The sequence below is a fragment of the Epinephelus lanceolatus genome, chromosome 6 (assembly GCF_041903045.1).
Source record: "Epinephelus lanceolatus isolate andai-2023 chromosome 6, ASM4190304v1, whole genome shotgun sequence".
In the NCBI taxonomy this organism is placed as follows: domain Eukaryota; kingdom Metazoa; phylum Chordata; class Actinopteri; order Perciformes; family Serranidae; genus Epinephelus; species Epinephelus lanceolatus.
The window spans coordinates 16,169,486-16,184,945 of NC_135739.1; the positions used below are offsets into that span (position 1 = coordinate 16,169,486).

At 40.9% G+C, this 15,460-nt stretch overlaps 1 protein-coding gene across 1 annotated transcript in view; it reads right to left on the reverse strand.

The window, feature by feature from the left end:
• Positions 1–13,792, reverse strand: part of ghrhrl (growth hormone releasing hormone receptor, like) — a 34,368-nt gene extending 20,576 nt beyond the window's left edge. The window contains exons 1-3 of the mRNA XM_033621060.2: positions 13,678–13,792; positions 1,646–1,751; positions 970–1,077 (exon numbers count right to left, since the gene is read on the reverse strand). Coding sequence (XP_033476951.2) covers positions 970–1,077; positions 1,646–1,751; positions 13,678–13,752 — 289 coding nt within the window. The 5' untranslated portion in view covers positions 13,753–13,792. The remainder of the gene's footprint in view (positions 1–969; positions 1,078–1,645; positions 1,752–13,677) is intronic.
• Between the last annotated feature and the right edge of the window lie 1,668 nt (positions 13,793–15,460).

The window sequence follows — 15,460 nt, forward strand, 5'->3', positions numbered from 1 at the left end:
CACACTCACACACTGATGGAAGCATCATTGGGAGCAATTTGGGGTTCAGTATCTTGCTCAAGGATACTTGAGGATACAGACTGGAGGAGCCGGGGATTGAACGATTGGTGGACGACCCGCTCTACCTCTGAGCCACAGCCGCCAATAGGAGACATTAGCTAACCGTATCATTAGGAAGTCAAATCAGAGCCTTATTTCCCTATTTATCAGATCTCCCGTTCATTCCAATGGCCGCACATTTTTTTAAATCCCAAGTAAAAGCTATAAAACTTTCACATGATAAATTGACATATTTAAGTCATATAATATCTCAGGTTTACTTTAAACAGTTTTAAAGGAAATTATGTACTTTCACAATATGATTAATAGACTGAAACGTGCCTTGCGATTCCTCCTTGCCTCATGGTCGGCCATGCTTGTCAAAAAAAGGGGGTGTGGCTCTATCGCAGTCCATTTCAGATGATGTGGAATGGCTTATAGTCATTCACTTAAATAAGTGTGTGCATTTGGGTGGAGTCAGGTGACAGTAATCATAGATCTAGATATCCTAGAAAAGTTAGGCCGATTAGAATGGACGGGGGATCTAAACGGGCTCAGTGCAGCGTCACAGGGCTACTAGCATAGCTGTTGACTCTTATGGTGTGTCCTCACCATTTTGTAAAACATGTGTATGTATTCACAATGCGTACACTCCTAAACCTGCTAATTTACTTGTACAGAAAAAAACTAATTTGTTTTCAGTCTCCTGTGACAATCAAGCAAGCCTGAGCACTGACTCTAATTCACAAAACATTTCTTAAATATCAAATGAATGACTTAACAAATAAATATGAGCTCAAATACACACTTTACTTTCATTAGAGCCAGAATTTAACTTTCTGACTAACTGGCAGACACACTGCCCTCATTGTTATGTCAGCCTGAACACCCTCTCCACCCCCTCTGTCACCATGTGATCCTTTTAGTCACCTGTGTTGTTTCTGAAGAGGGAGAGGACAGCAGGACAAGCTCTCTGGACTGTCTCCCCAACGGCTGCATGAGGCCAGCAGGCGACCGCATCCCAGAATGGCCGACAACCTTTTTGGAAAGTGAGAAGAGAGAAGGTAAAAAAACCAAAAAGTGTGTCTATATTAAAGCAGTTAATCAGAAGAGAGAGTCCGTGAACACACATTAATACACACTGTCACACACAGCCACCTGAAATGCACACAGTTTAAATGTATACTCATGGAGATACTGTAGAAGTAAATGGGGTGTATCATGCATAATACCCCCAACGACATTCTTCAAAGCCATAACATCCGCCTCTGTGTAAATTGTATTAAGACAAGAATGAGGAAGTACTGTAGATCCCCAGCCAAGACCTTTATCTTGAGATAGATTACATACATAAATCCTTATGTAACTATCCTTAATGGTCTCTTCTTCAGATGCATCACAGTGATAGATCACCCAGTGCATTTTCATTTTACAGTTGGGACGCCATCGAGAATCGTCCCTGACAACTGATGATTCTCTGTGAGGCATTTGTTCCAGCGTAGACTCTTGTACTTAATGTGAACATTTGCAGTATATTTCATGTAACAACTGCAGCCACGCCAGAATTTATATGAGCTGCAGGCGGATTTTAAAATGGAAAACACACCTTCTGTGCTTCTGTTGCCCTGCTCTGCAATGTACTGAAGGCAGTGACGCTCCTCTTTCTCCAGCTGATATATGTACTCGCATTCAGGGTGCAGGCTCGACAAAGCCTAGAGGCAGGAGAGAAGGAAGGAAGAAAGAAAGAAAGAAAGAAAGAAAGAAAGAAAGGAAATAGAGTTGGGCAATATATTGATATTACATCTATAGTGTGATATTAGACTACATAGATTTTGGATATCATAGTATCGTCATATGGCTTAAATGTTTTTTCTGGTTTTAAAGAATGTATTAGGTAACCAGTTGAATTTTCTCCCAGTTAGGATTCCTTCAGTGTTCACTGTTGAGGAGGTTTGAGGAGATGAATTATCCGCAAAGGTCTCTTCCTCTCCAGAACAAAAGTTCAGTCAAAAAGACAAAACTTTTCATGCTCAAGCTGTACATTTCTTTCTCACCCTGCCAGTCACTCCTTGCATGCTCACTCACTGTCTCTAGGTGTCATCGTCTGGGTCTGTCAGTTGAGTCATCAGCTGCTTCACAATCAGCCAATAGCACATCATCTCTGTCAGTCTATCATCTTACTGCTCCTCATTTTAAATATGGCTCTTTCTCTGCCGTAGTTCTTTCTTGCTGACGTCTTGCATGCTCTCCACCTCCCCATCATCACCCAGTCTTTACAAATTCATCATCCTCGTCTGCCTCAGCAGTCAGCAGCCTCTGAGTCATCAGCCACCACCACCACCACCAGAGTCTGGACTCCATTGGGCAAATTTATCTTGCTGCCGCACAGATTTCCCTCAATCACAAAATATCTCCCTCTGGTGTCAAACGCCAAAGACTTCTGTTAAATCTTAATCAGCACAAATCATCTGTTATCATTCATATTTCCTATTAAATATTATCTTTACTTCATTCTTCTGTCTCTCCTGATTGAAATGACCAGTTGATCAAAACCACTAAAAACACTGAATAAAGCAGTGTCATGTTATAAATCAGTGTTTCACTATGCTGTTTAGCACATGTGCTCACCTATTTTCTCTGCTGACTTAAGATCCAGATGTTCAGGACGAGACGAATTATTTGTCGGGGTCCCTTCCCTTTCCAAAACAAATAAACCCAGTGATTAAAGCAGTAAAAATGCTGAATAAAGCAGTTTCTCGTCGAAAAAAATCAATGTTTTTCCAGACAAAATCGTCACAGAGGGGCTGCAAACTATGGTGGACAATACAAAAACGCAAATGGCACTATCTAGAGCCAGTGTAGGCTACTGTAGAAACATGGCAGTGCAACATGGCAATCTCCATAGACGAGAACCTGCTCCCTATGTCGATATAAGACTGATTTTCAGGGAACAAAAAAATAATGATTCATATTTTCAGGTGATGATACACCAAAGAAGACATACTTATTATATTCAATTTCTGCCACTATATCCAAGTAAATCCTACACACTGGACCTTTAAAGGCTGCATAACAGCAAAGTGATGTAATTTTCTGAATTTACCGCACTGTTCTAGCTGCTCTATTATTTGCCTTTACCCACTTAGTAGCTATATTTGATTTTCTCCATACTGTCCACCAGCCCGAGGAGTAAAAGATGCCCTGTAGTACAGACATTCAAGCAGAGGACACAGCGGCCATTCAGTCTGTGATTCCATGAAAGAGGCATTTCATGTGTGTGTCAATTTTTAAAGGGCAGTGACTCACAATGCCTTTATCGGGAAACGTTTTCCCACTAAAACAGTAACCTTTTGGCAAAACGCACCTATTTCAGTCGGTGGCATTAAATGAAATGATCTTTCACTGCAGCGCAGAGAGAGGGGAAGCTCAGAAAATTCATTAAATGAGTTGTCCCTAAGGACACCAGTGATTGTCCTGGCCTCCCAACAACTCTGCACTCCGTCCATTTATTGCCATTTACAGATTCCTCTGTCCGTCTGGCCCTGCTCATCCCTCCATTTCCTGATGTCAAATAAAACAAGAATAACCAGATTTGCATTTGACTGACATTTATCTTAGACTACAAACAAATAAGAACGTCTTGTTTCTGGGAAAGAAAAGGAGTGATAGATGTTTGAGGGTCATGTAGGGAGAGGGATGGAGGAAGTAGACACAGAGAGAGGACAGGATTGTCTGATAATTATCCTTCTGGCTGTGCCACAGTGAATGCACTGTGATAACAAACCTGTTAGTTTGTGCCAGTAAACTGTTGCCATATAAAAAATGGTATATGTTCATATAATCCAACTTCAGTAAGAATGTACAAATATTCTTGTGTTATGTCAGCCAATTTTGCAGAATATGAATGTAATGTGTTTTTGGACATTGCTGCTAATACACCGTATGTTGACAAAAGCTGTAGAGAGAGAAGGAGTGCCGTGTTTGATCGTTGTCTGAAGGGAAGCATCCCTTGATATAGCTTTGAAGCACTGTATGGAGATGAATATAGAACACTTGTGTTTGGAAGAATTGGAAATGTCCAGTGGCGGTGGAGTGTGTCGAGATGACAGGAATGCCAAAGGGTCAAAGTGGCAAGACGGGCCAGAAAAGTTCAAAACATCCACTGCTGTTTTGTAGTCTGAGTCTCCAGTCAGCATCACACAGTCCATATTTATAACATGTTATACTTTCATAGTGTGAGGGAGTCCGCACAATAAATCTGAGATCATAACTTTACCTAAGTCATTCTATAAAACAGATTATCTTGTGTGAATGGGGATAAATCAAAGTATCATTCATTTTTATCCCATGCTGCTGGTGAACTTAAGTGTTCCTGAATGTAAAGGTCAGAGCAGCGGGCAGCATCCATTTTCATTAACTCTGACAGCAAACAGTAACAGTGTGTGTCTCCTGACAAAATGTCTTATGTGGTATCGCTACAAGGCTTGTACTGAATGCCATATTTTACATTTGAAGCCTCTATCGAGGTTTTAAATTGGATCCTGGAGACACCATCATCCTAAAAAATTAATAAAAAATGGATTGAAATCAACTTTCTTTAATCAGAGTTCCCACAGTAATGAAAAACCTGGGAAAGTCAGTGAATTCCACAATCACATCACAGGCCTGGAAAAGTCATAGAATTAATAAAAATCATTGAAAGTTTTGGAAAGGTCATGGAATTTTGTTGTTCATTCATTCATTTTCTGTAACCGCTTATCCTGTTAAGGCTCGTGGGGGGGCTGGAGCCCCAGCTGACATTGAGCGAGAGGCGGGGTACACCCTGGACAGGTCACCAGACTATCACAGGGCTGACACATAGAGACAGACAACCATTCACACTCACATTCACACCTACAGCCAATTTAGTGTCACCAATTAACCTGCATGTCTTTGGACTGTGGGAGGAAGCTGGAGTACCCAGAGAAAACCCACGCTGACACAGGGAGAACATGCAAGCACGGAACAGAAGGGCTCCCCCACCCTGGAGTTCAAACCAGGAACCCTCTTGCTGCAAGGCAGCAATGCTTGCCACTGCACCAACATGTAGGAATTATGTTGTGTGTAATGAAACTGTCACAGTAATCTTCTGTGGATAACCTTCCACGTGATGTAACATAACAGCAAATTTATTTTCTGAAGCTGCTGACAAAAGTACCTCTAATATTTGTCGATGTGTGACAACATTTTACCATCACATACGCTTCTAATTTTCTACAAGGTTTGTACTGAATAAAATTTTTTACATTTGAAGCTTCTTTTGAGGTTTTCAGTTGAAGCTTCCACTGTCTGTCATCGTATTTTGTCACAAATGTCAATGTTATGAATGAAGTTTCAAAGTTCCAATCTATTCACTGCAGCCCTGATTGCTACTACTGAAGTACAGTAGGCTATCTATCTCCTTACTTTAAATTCACCTACACCCTTTAGCATCATACATTCTCTGTTTTCATATGGCATCTTGTTTTTTTTTATCTTTATTATTTAGGCATGAGATGTGCTTGCATGTTGGACAAGATTAGTTTATGTTAATTAATTAAGAGTAGAGTTTATAGTTAGACTTTAATTATGCTGCAGACTTGGAAAGAAACATAACAATTTGATTTTACACAGCCATTCTAAAAAAATATCTCAAAAGATATCACAGATGGACGAGATATTGATATCATGGGCGTTTAAGACAACATGGTTTAGTTTAGTGACAAGGATGTTTAAGACACAATATGATGTCAGAAGGAATGACAGAAGTGTGTGTGTGTTTGTGTGTGTGAGTTTTATAAAGAAGCGAGAAGCAAATGCAGCCAGAAACGAGACAATAGTAGAAAAAGAGGTATGACATCACGATGCCTCTCCCTTTCCAAAATTACTCGAAATTTTGTATATGTTTTACACTTTATTTTCCCATGCTATTTAAGACTTTCCTTTGGTTTTAGAAGAAACAATATCACACAGAGGACAACACAACAGGTTGTAGACACGGCTATAATGAAATCATCCCTCTTATTGATAGGCATAACGCATGCACACTTGTCCTGGATTCAGATTAGTTCCATCGCATTCTGAAACACTGGAGGGAACACAAGTGCAACCCAGCTCTTAATGAAAAGAAGCTTCAGAGGCTCTGTTCCTCTGGGATCACAAACACTCCCTCTGGAGAGTTTCCCCCACTCACCAGCTCTCTGAGTGTCATCCAATAAGATGCGCTTGGTGTTTGTTAGACACATTTCCATTATAAAGATCTATGAGTTGCTCTGAGGGGGAAACAGCAACATCTGCACCCGCACTAACCCACCTGGAGCCATTTCATGAAATTACATGACTGAGTATGTCTTGCATAGATATAGCTTCTTATTATCATAACGGTGTGCATTCATTTTGAGCTGAGTGAGCGTGTGACGTTATAGAACAAAACTAAATTGCTCTGGAATTAGAGAATAAAATGCCAAATGTAATGGCAGAGCACAAACAGGATGTTTGTCTAAGATGTACAAACTTTGGTTTCTAATCATAAAAGTAAAGTGAGAATAAGTTTATTCATGAGTTTCATGTGAGGATACAAATTTAGATTCAAACATTGTGCATGGCTTGTCTACAACATGCCAAATAGTGTCGGAAAAACACTGATTTGTTACGTAAAACTGCTTCATTTAGTGTTTTAATCTGTTTTATTCACCTGGGGTCTCATATATAAAACAGTCCACACTAAAATGTACGTAATGACAAAAGCCAAAAATGGCATGTGCAAAAAATATTCAGCAATCTTTCAGGCCTTGTTTTGTGCGTACCCAGTGTTTATAAATGAGACCCCAGTTCTGTCTGTCTGCTTTTATAGAACAGGAGACGTCTGTGGCTAATTTGGCTCCTGATAAAAAAAAACCTGCTGAACATCTGGATCAGAAATAAGGTAAGCATATATACAGAGAAAATAGGTGAGTAGACATCAGCAGATGCCGAGCTATCGGCCCGTCTGCTACACGTCAAACAGCATCAGAGAAACACTGATTTGTACCGTGAGACTGCTTTATTCAGTGTTTTTAATGAAGCTCAGTGTAAGTTCAATCAGGTAGACTTTCTTTGTGCTCATCCATTCACAATTCTCTCCCTCACACTCCCACTGCTGCCTCTAATCAGCTGTCTATGGATGTGAACTCTTTTAGTTATCATGTCAAACTTTGCCTTTCCTCTTTCTGCAGAATTGTCATGCCCTCCTCCACCAGAGTCCAGGACAAACTAAACAAAGACTCATTCCTCTACTCATCCAGATCATCAGCACTTATTCATCTTCTCCACATCCTCTCATTTCATCTTCATCACCTCAACCACCACCAGTGTCTAGATGCTGGGGGGGGTTCCCTATTCAACTATGGATCATCACCCTCCTTAAATCATACCTTCTAGATGGGGTCTTATCGCCAGAGACTTATCACATTTTTCATTCTTATGTGCACATTTTAATAAATACAAGACTCTGTTGATTGAACTGGTTTTAGTCACGTGGTCCTTTGGCGAAGAGGAGAACTCTGTGAATCATTCGACTTCCTGAACCTCCTGAACAGTGAAGGAGTCCTAACCAGAAGATGTTTCAACTGATAGCAATCTGCAATCCTCACTGCTAGATGCCACTAAATCCCCCCAAAGCTTAACACACTGGACTCTGACAATTCACAGACACACTGAAATGATTCCCATAAAGTGTCAGACGATATCTAATCTAATTTAACAAAGCTTTAGTTGAAAAGGTGCTTCTCACAAAGAAACAGTCTGCCTTTGAGATTCATATTAAAATCAAAGCCAGCGCATTTTAAGGATTCAAAACCAAAATCAAGAACAATGCTGCGCCTTGAAATTCATCAGGATATTGAAAACAGAAAATAGTGAAATTGGTTTAGACTGAAACTCTTCACTTGTGTTTCTCCGACGAAATCACTCACCTCTGCCCTTTCTCCTCATTTTGTGTCCTAGCTTTGAACCTGTTCGCCATCAGACATGTGCACGCATATAATGGGATTCTTAGAAAACCATCTAGCGCCTGTGTCTGTGGAGAATAACAGACCACTTCAGCAACTATGTCCAAACCACCTACAGAAAAAACACAATACAGCTGGAATTGAACGCGATCGTCCAAACTGTTGTTGGACAGGAAAAATGTTTTCCCCCCAATTTTCTTTAAATGAGTGGCATGCAACCTCTCAGCACCATCGCTCCCTCCACCAACGAGGAGCACACGTGTTGGAAGCAACCTGAGCAAATCACTGCCAGTCCTCTTTGCTCTTAACGCAATGCTAATAATCTAATGAGACATATTACTGGGCAATTTACACACTGATTGCAGCTCTTCCTGTTCAAAGGCAGACAGGGGACGCATGAAAAATAAATGGTTTACATTACCCCCTGCTGAGGAGCGAGAGTGTATATTAAGTATACTTGAAGGCGGGACATGTATGCAGATAAAACGTTATATTGTTCTCTGCTACACTGTGGTTGCAATGAAGACTGACAGAGTTTGGGCATTTATATTCTAAGCAGAAAAGACATATGCTACCATAAAGCGCACTGCACAAAAGCATCGGCTAAATGACACATTGTGTGTCAGATGGGGGTCATGTACCACACATGGCTTCCCTGTTTATATGCAAGGAGATGCTGTGAAGACATTTTACTCTGCATGAGAATGGCGTGCAGTCGCGATGAAGCGAGCAAAGCTTTGAATGGCAGGGGGTGAGGAACAAAGCAACAGCTAAGACTGGGCGGCTGATGACGTGCTCGTGCATTCTAACTGCAGGATGGGGTAAAGGAAGACGCTGTGCTGCATTTAAGAGACAGACAGAGAGATGGGGATATAGAGAGATGGGGGGGCTGCATAAGGTGGATATTATGAGCCATGAAACTAAATGCAAAGCTAAAGGCCCCTTCACACTGCCAGGTTAGCGTGCAGTCTGCTGGAAAAATGTTCTCTGAGAGGTGAAGCCCATTATCCACTAACTACCCAAAAAGGGGCCATCGAATTGGGCTCACTTTGCAGATGTTGCCTTCTATTTTTGACAGCGAATGAGGTGCACTTTTACGCCACTGCCACAGTGCTGTGGCACAGGATAAAAATATATAAAATGTGTTCAGTCGATCAGAAAGAGAGCACCCACACAGACAGACAGTCTCTGAAGTTTAGTTAGTGAAGGAAGTGTTTGACATTTTGGAAAATGTGATTATTAGCATTCATGCTAAGAGTTAGATGAGAATATCAAGTGGTGTTGAGCTTCTCATCTAACACTTGGTGAAAAAAAACCCATATTTTTCAAAATGTCATTATTTTTTACTGTTTAAAAATCTGCTGGCTTAGTTCATAGGAATAAGATTCATATTTGGACGTTACTAATTATGCCTCTGCACTGGGAACAGCCATGGCTGGAGGCATAATGTTTTCAAGTTGTCTGTCAGTCCCATCTCATTAATGTAATACCTCAAGAACACCCAAAGGAAATGTATTTAAATTTTGCACAAACGTCCACAAAAAAATTAACTGATTCGATTTTGGTGCGCAAAGGTCACAGTGATCTCACGTTTGTCTCATTCTTGTAAATGTTCAACATATCCTCATACATCAGCTTATATGATATCCTACAAATCAGAGCCCCATCAATGATGTTACATCCTAAAAGTGAAGTTACATAATTGACCCCTCGCTAAGTCCCGCCCCCGGACGCAGACTGGCTGATCATAACGTAGTATCGGGCCGGCTCAGACAAGGGTTCGACAACAACACAGCTGTGCTCCATTGACTCTAATGCAATGGTTTAAGATTTCCTTCATTTTCAGGCTGGTTTTGTGGATTTGGAGCTAAATGTTGTGCCTGGGGCACGTCGTGTATTAATGATGCTCATTACCTGGAGAGGTTGGAAAAAGATATACGTTTCTTCCCTGTTCCAAAACCAAAATCAGACCCTGAAAAGTGTAGGGTTAGCTAGCTAGCTACTGAAGATATAGCGTACTGAATGTATACACATGTTGCTTTTGCTTTATAACACTGAAAAAAAGACCGACCCTGCTGTACAGGAACCAGTGAAGGGAAGCAAGGAAACTTTGCTGATATTCAACCAGCTGTGTGTCATCACAGTGTGTGCAGATGAACGTTTGACCTCCCCTGGAGATCCCTGCCTGTCTGGCGGCAGAGGTCCAGGTGCTGGCAGCGGCACGAGGGCGAAGCTAAACACTGTTCATCTGCACACACTGTGATGCCACACAGCTGGTTCAATATCTGCAAAGTTTCCCTTTATACTCATCGTCTTGTGTGGCGATCAGCAGTGATGTGGTGGTTCACTTTTACACTGTGATCTGTAGCCTATAGTTCGACTTTAGCTTCTAACTATCTTTGTCTTTTTAACCTGTTGTTGCTGCTGAGTCAGTTTGACATCCTGGATATATCCTTCAAACACAGACTGTAGACCCCTCTGTCTGCTTCTCTCTGGAATCACTGTTTCATTTTCCCAAAAATATGATAATATTTCTTCAGGGAGTGCAGTTAGTTACAGTGTGGGCTCCATGCTTACTCCGACAGCTTGTCGGACCATCACAAAGGGGCGGGGCTTAGCGAAAGATCAATTGACATAAAGTTACAGAGGTTAGGCAAGTTAAGTTACTGCGGTTAGATTTAGGGAAAAAACACATGGTGATGATGTACCTTAAAATAACTAAAAGGTCACATGGTTCCGAACACCATTCTCCTAGGGAAAGTCCTGTGTTTTGTGACCCATCTACCACCCCAACCCGCGTCCTATTGAGACCACTTGCAACCACCTTCTTTACTACCGTGAGTGCATTGGTCACATGATTGCAGCTTTCCAAAATATGTGGGTCATGCACAAATTACTTTTTATGGTGTATTATTTTTATGAGCAGTGCATTACAATGACCTCAAATGAGATATCTCACAAAGGCTTTGAGGACATTTCCTAAAGTTTGGCACAAACATCTGATTAGGATTTGGTGGTCAAGGTCACTGTGACCTCACAAAAAAGGTTTTTGGCCATAACTCAAAAGTTCATATGCTAATTATGACAAAATTTTACACAAATGTTTAACAGAACAAAATAATGACGTGATGACATTATAAAACCAAAAGGTCAAAACTTCACTGTGACATCATGATGCTCTGTAGAAATGCTTTTCTGGTCATTATTCAGCACCATACTTCAGGAGCAGAGGGGGAGACATCTGGTCAGATACTGAATTGGTTACACTAATCTGTGCTGATTGTATAGATCGCCTGTGCTGCCAGAGGGAAGCTTCTTTGCAGCCACATCCATGTTTGTAGCGTTACTCTCATGGCTAGATATGAGTCTGGACAGACATGGATGTAAGGAGGTATACAACTATGAGGTGGTTTTCACCATGCAGCCAAAAAGATGACCAGATAATTTTCATCCTCTCTCTTTTTTGTTTTGTTTTTGTTCATCCCCTCAGATGCTGTTAAAAGAGCAAAATTTCAATCATCTGAACATTCAAAAGAGACCACTGTTGGTCTTGTTTGTAGTGATGTGTTTTCTTTTAAAATGTGTGTGCGTGTGTGTGTGTGTGTGTGTGTGTGTGTGTGTGTGTGGACCCCGGGAGTTCATTATAATTCTCTGCAGTCCTGAGCAGTGAAAGTGAATAGACTGAAGTGGAACACGGTGATGAGTGTCTGCCCTGCTCCTATTCTCTCTCTGTCACGCAGATCATCATACCACCTGTTTGCCTGTTTCTCACATTTCTATTCTGTTATGGAAATTAGCAAGATGGCCTTGTAATAATAACCTCATAAAGCCGTTGCTAAAAAAAAGGGCTGCCGGTGTGTAAATGTGTGTACAGCTTGTTCCCCCGTCTTGTGTCTTCACAGTCGATTTGCCAAGAAGAATTGCACAAACACGGATAGTAAATAATGTGGTAATATCAGCAAACACAAGTCATTCAGTCGTTTCCTGATTTCAGTCAGTTGAGTTCAGGTAACAAATTCCAATTTGTTTGTTTGTGTGTCATGGTCTAATGGAAAATATTCAAATTTTTATGAATTTAAATCAAATGATCTCACCCCACAAGCATGCCCCTGTATCTTCTTTTGTGTTTATCACCTCTGTGTTTTCTATGCTCCACTGTCTGTGTCTGGTGCTCTCTCTCATCTCTGATTCCTGAGTCCCTTCTCCTCCAACACACCTGCCTGCGAACAGCTCATCACTTCCCCAGTATATCAACCCCGGCTCCACTCTCAGATTGCTGTCTCAGGTATCATGGTCGTCACTCGCTTTCAGCCTCTGTGGTTCTGTATTTCCTGAGGGCTAGTCATCATGTTGATCTCAAGCCTGAGATTAACCGTCTTTTCCCCCGTGTCCCAGCCTCATCTGCTTACCTTCATGCAACTTCAGCCTGCCCACACCACTCACCCTCATCCTGCCCAACCTGCCATCCACCATCTGCTTCAGCCAGCCCTCTTCTCTCTACCTACCTCTGTGTCAGTGTCGTGTGCTGTGGTCCACCTGCGCTACTTCACGACAGTTTAACACTTTACACTTGAATGCAACACGATATATCATGTCTAAACATACCTACATACCTGAATCTCACCTGTCATACCACACACTATCTTTAACTTGTATCCAAAGCTACTATTATCTTCATAGAGTACACACACACACACACACACACACACACACACACACACACACACATACACACACATACACACACACAAACTCATCTCTAAAATGTGAATGAATGAGCACAGACTAATTAATGATAAACGAATGTCACAGAAAACAATAACAGTTCATTAGGGCTGCAAATTATAATTATTTTCATCACTGATTACTCTGTAGACTATTTTCTTGATCAGTAGTTTGTTTAAAAAATAGTGAAAAATGTCCATCACAATTACCCAGAGCCCAAGGCAACAAATTAAAAGCTCATATTTTGTCAGAACGATAGTCCATAACTATAAAAAATATTCAGTTTATTGTCAGAAGATGAACACCACCAGAAAATCTTCACGTGGAACCAAAATAGAGGCTAAAGCCATTGAATTGTGGGCATTTTACCACATAATATATATATATATATATATATATATATATATATATATATATATATATATATATTATGTGGGTGAGCACACACACACACACACAAAACACTTACACTCACTTCACATTCATTCAGTATAACTGAGTCTACTCCTGCTGTGTGTTTTACGATGCAATATGCTGAAAATAAGTAAATTACTTTCGACTTTTTAGAGCCAAACAGCTTTATATCAGGTGCCTGATGCAAGGCGCGCGCCCTCTCACGCACGGGTGCACGCACACGCACAGCATCCGTCACTGTCTTGTTTTAATTAAAGCTCATTAAACGCCACAAGACATTAATATGTCAATAAAATGCATGTCCAGACAGAAGGGGAGGAAACAAGAGAGATATAGTCTGAAATCTGCAGATTAAGATGTTTAATCATCTCTTATTAATAGTGTTTTAATTCTTAGAATAACTTTCCTACAAAAGAGAGTTTTCTCTGTGGCAAAAATATCAATTTCTATTTTTTTTTCTTTGCCACATATGAAGGTAAAGTAGATCACTCACAGTTGGAGCCAAACACAGAGTGAGGAAAACCCCTCTGATGTGAAGACAGGACATGGTGTCTGTTCCTCTGTTCATTCCAACGTGGCGCTTTCCTCACTGAGACCGGTGCACACTCCTGCAGGACGAGATGCTGCTGAGACCCTCACTCTCCCCTAGCTGTAAATACAACACATGTCAAGCATGCAATGATAAAAATGTGGAGATTCCTGTGTGTATTTTCAGAATAAAAACCTCACTCACAAGCTGTCGGTAAGAAATGGCTCTGAGCAGTGTTTTAAACACAGATTTCTAATGCTTTACTGAGAGCTGCCTACAACACCATGAGGAAGATGAAAGTTTAATTTATCATGTGTTGCAGGAATGTGAAGAGATGCGTTTTTCTTTTATTTTGAAGACAAAAGGCAGCTCCCAGTTTGGCCAGCAAGCTTTACAGATGTGGCTGAGCGGGTGTTCGGGATGCTCAGAATTCATCCTTCTGCTCTCCGGAGCCTGAATGTGTCGCCACACACACACACACACACACACACACACACACACACACACACACACACACACACACACAAACACACACACACACACACACACACACACACACACACACACACAATTTGTGATATGGAAATATGGATTTACACTTAAGACTCGAATTGAAATACTGAGCATAAGAGTCTCAGATCAGGCTTTGATGGTTTGTTTGCTTTGTTTTTCTTAATATTTCCACTTTTTTTAATCCTTGACTCATTTATTCTTTTCAGATTGCTCATTTTATTAATTTTGTGTAGTTGAGATTTTTTTTTAAAGGTCCAGTGTGTAGGATTTACACTCATTTTTCACTCATTGCTGCCTGCTATCGTCACCACGACACCCCGAGACAGCTGCTTCCCTCCATACACACCATGAAGCACGTGTCACACCCTCACAGGTTACCCACAAGGCCACCAGCCCTTGAAAGGGAAAAAGGGTGAGCCAGTAACAAGAGCCACAAAATTAATAAGAGCCAAATTAGCAGTGTTAAATTGGAAGTAGCGGAACTCTCTATGCACCTGCACTATGCAGGAGCAGTGCTGATCATCCAGATAATTATATATGCATAAATGTATCATTTTTTGGCTTCATGGGCCACTGATCAGCCTTCATAGGGATGAATGGGGCCCTGCCTACAACACTATGTCCCGTTCTCTTCATACATCCATGAACCTCTTCCACTGAGTCCACCATGTTGTTCTACAGTAGCCCAGAACAGACAAACCACACATTGGCCACCGTAGTTCTCCTACATGCAACCTGCAATCTCACCTCTGGATGCAACTGAATCTAGCGCAGTGGACCTTTAAATAAAAGCTTATTCAAAAGCAGATAGGGCAGTTCATTTCTGTGACACAAGGAAATCTATAAAACATCAGTATAAGGTGAAAAATGTTCATCATAGTCCCCATGCTGATGTCTTAAAACACCAGAAGTTATTCAAAAATAGCAAATTGTCACATCTGAGCAACTGGAACGAGAAAAGATGAATTTTAAGTCAGTCAACTAAGTGATAAATCAGCGAATCATTTAAGATCTGAAAACACAACAGGTGTGAGACAAGAACAATGAGTACAATAAAAAAAGAAATTCACTGAGTGTTATCTGACAGGCTGTTTTAACACCTGATTTTGAAAATGTTAGTTACAACACTGTTTTCAAAACTTCATGGGTTGTGGTCTGTACTGATGGAGGGATCTACATCCTGTCTGACATAAATCATGTGGCAGTTGTTGTTAGACAGGAAACAAACTTGTTT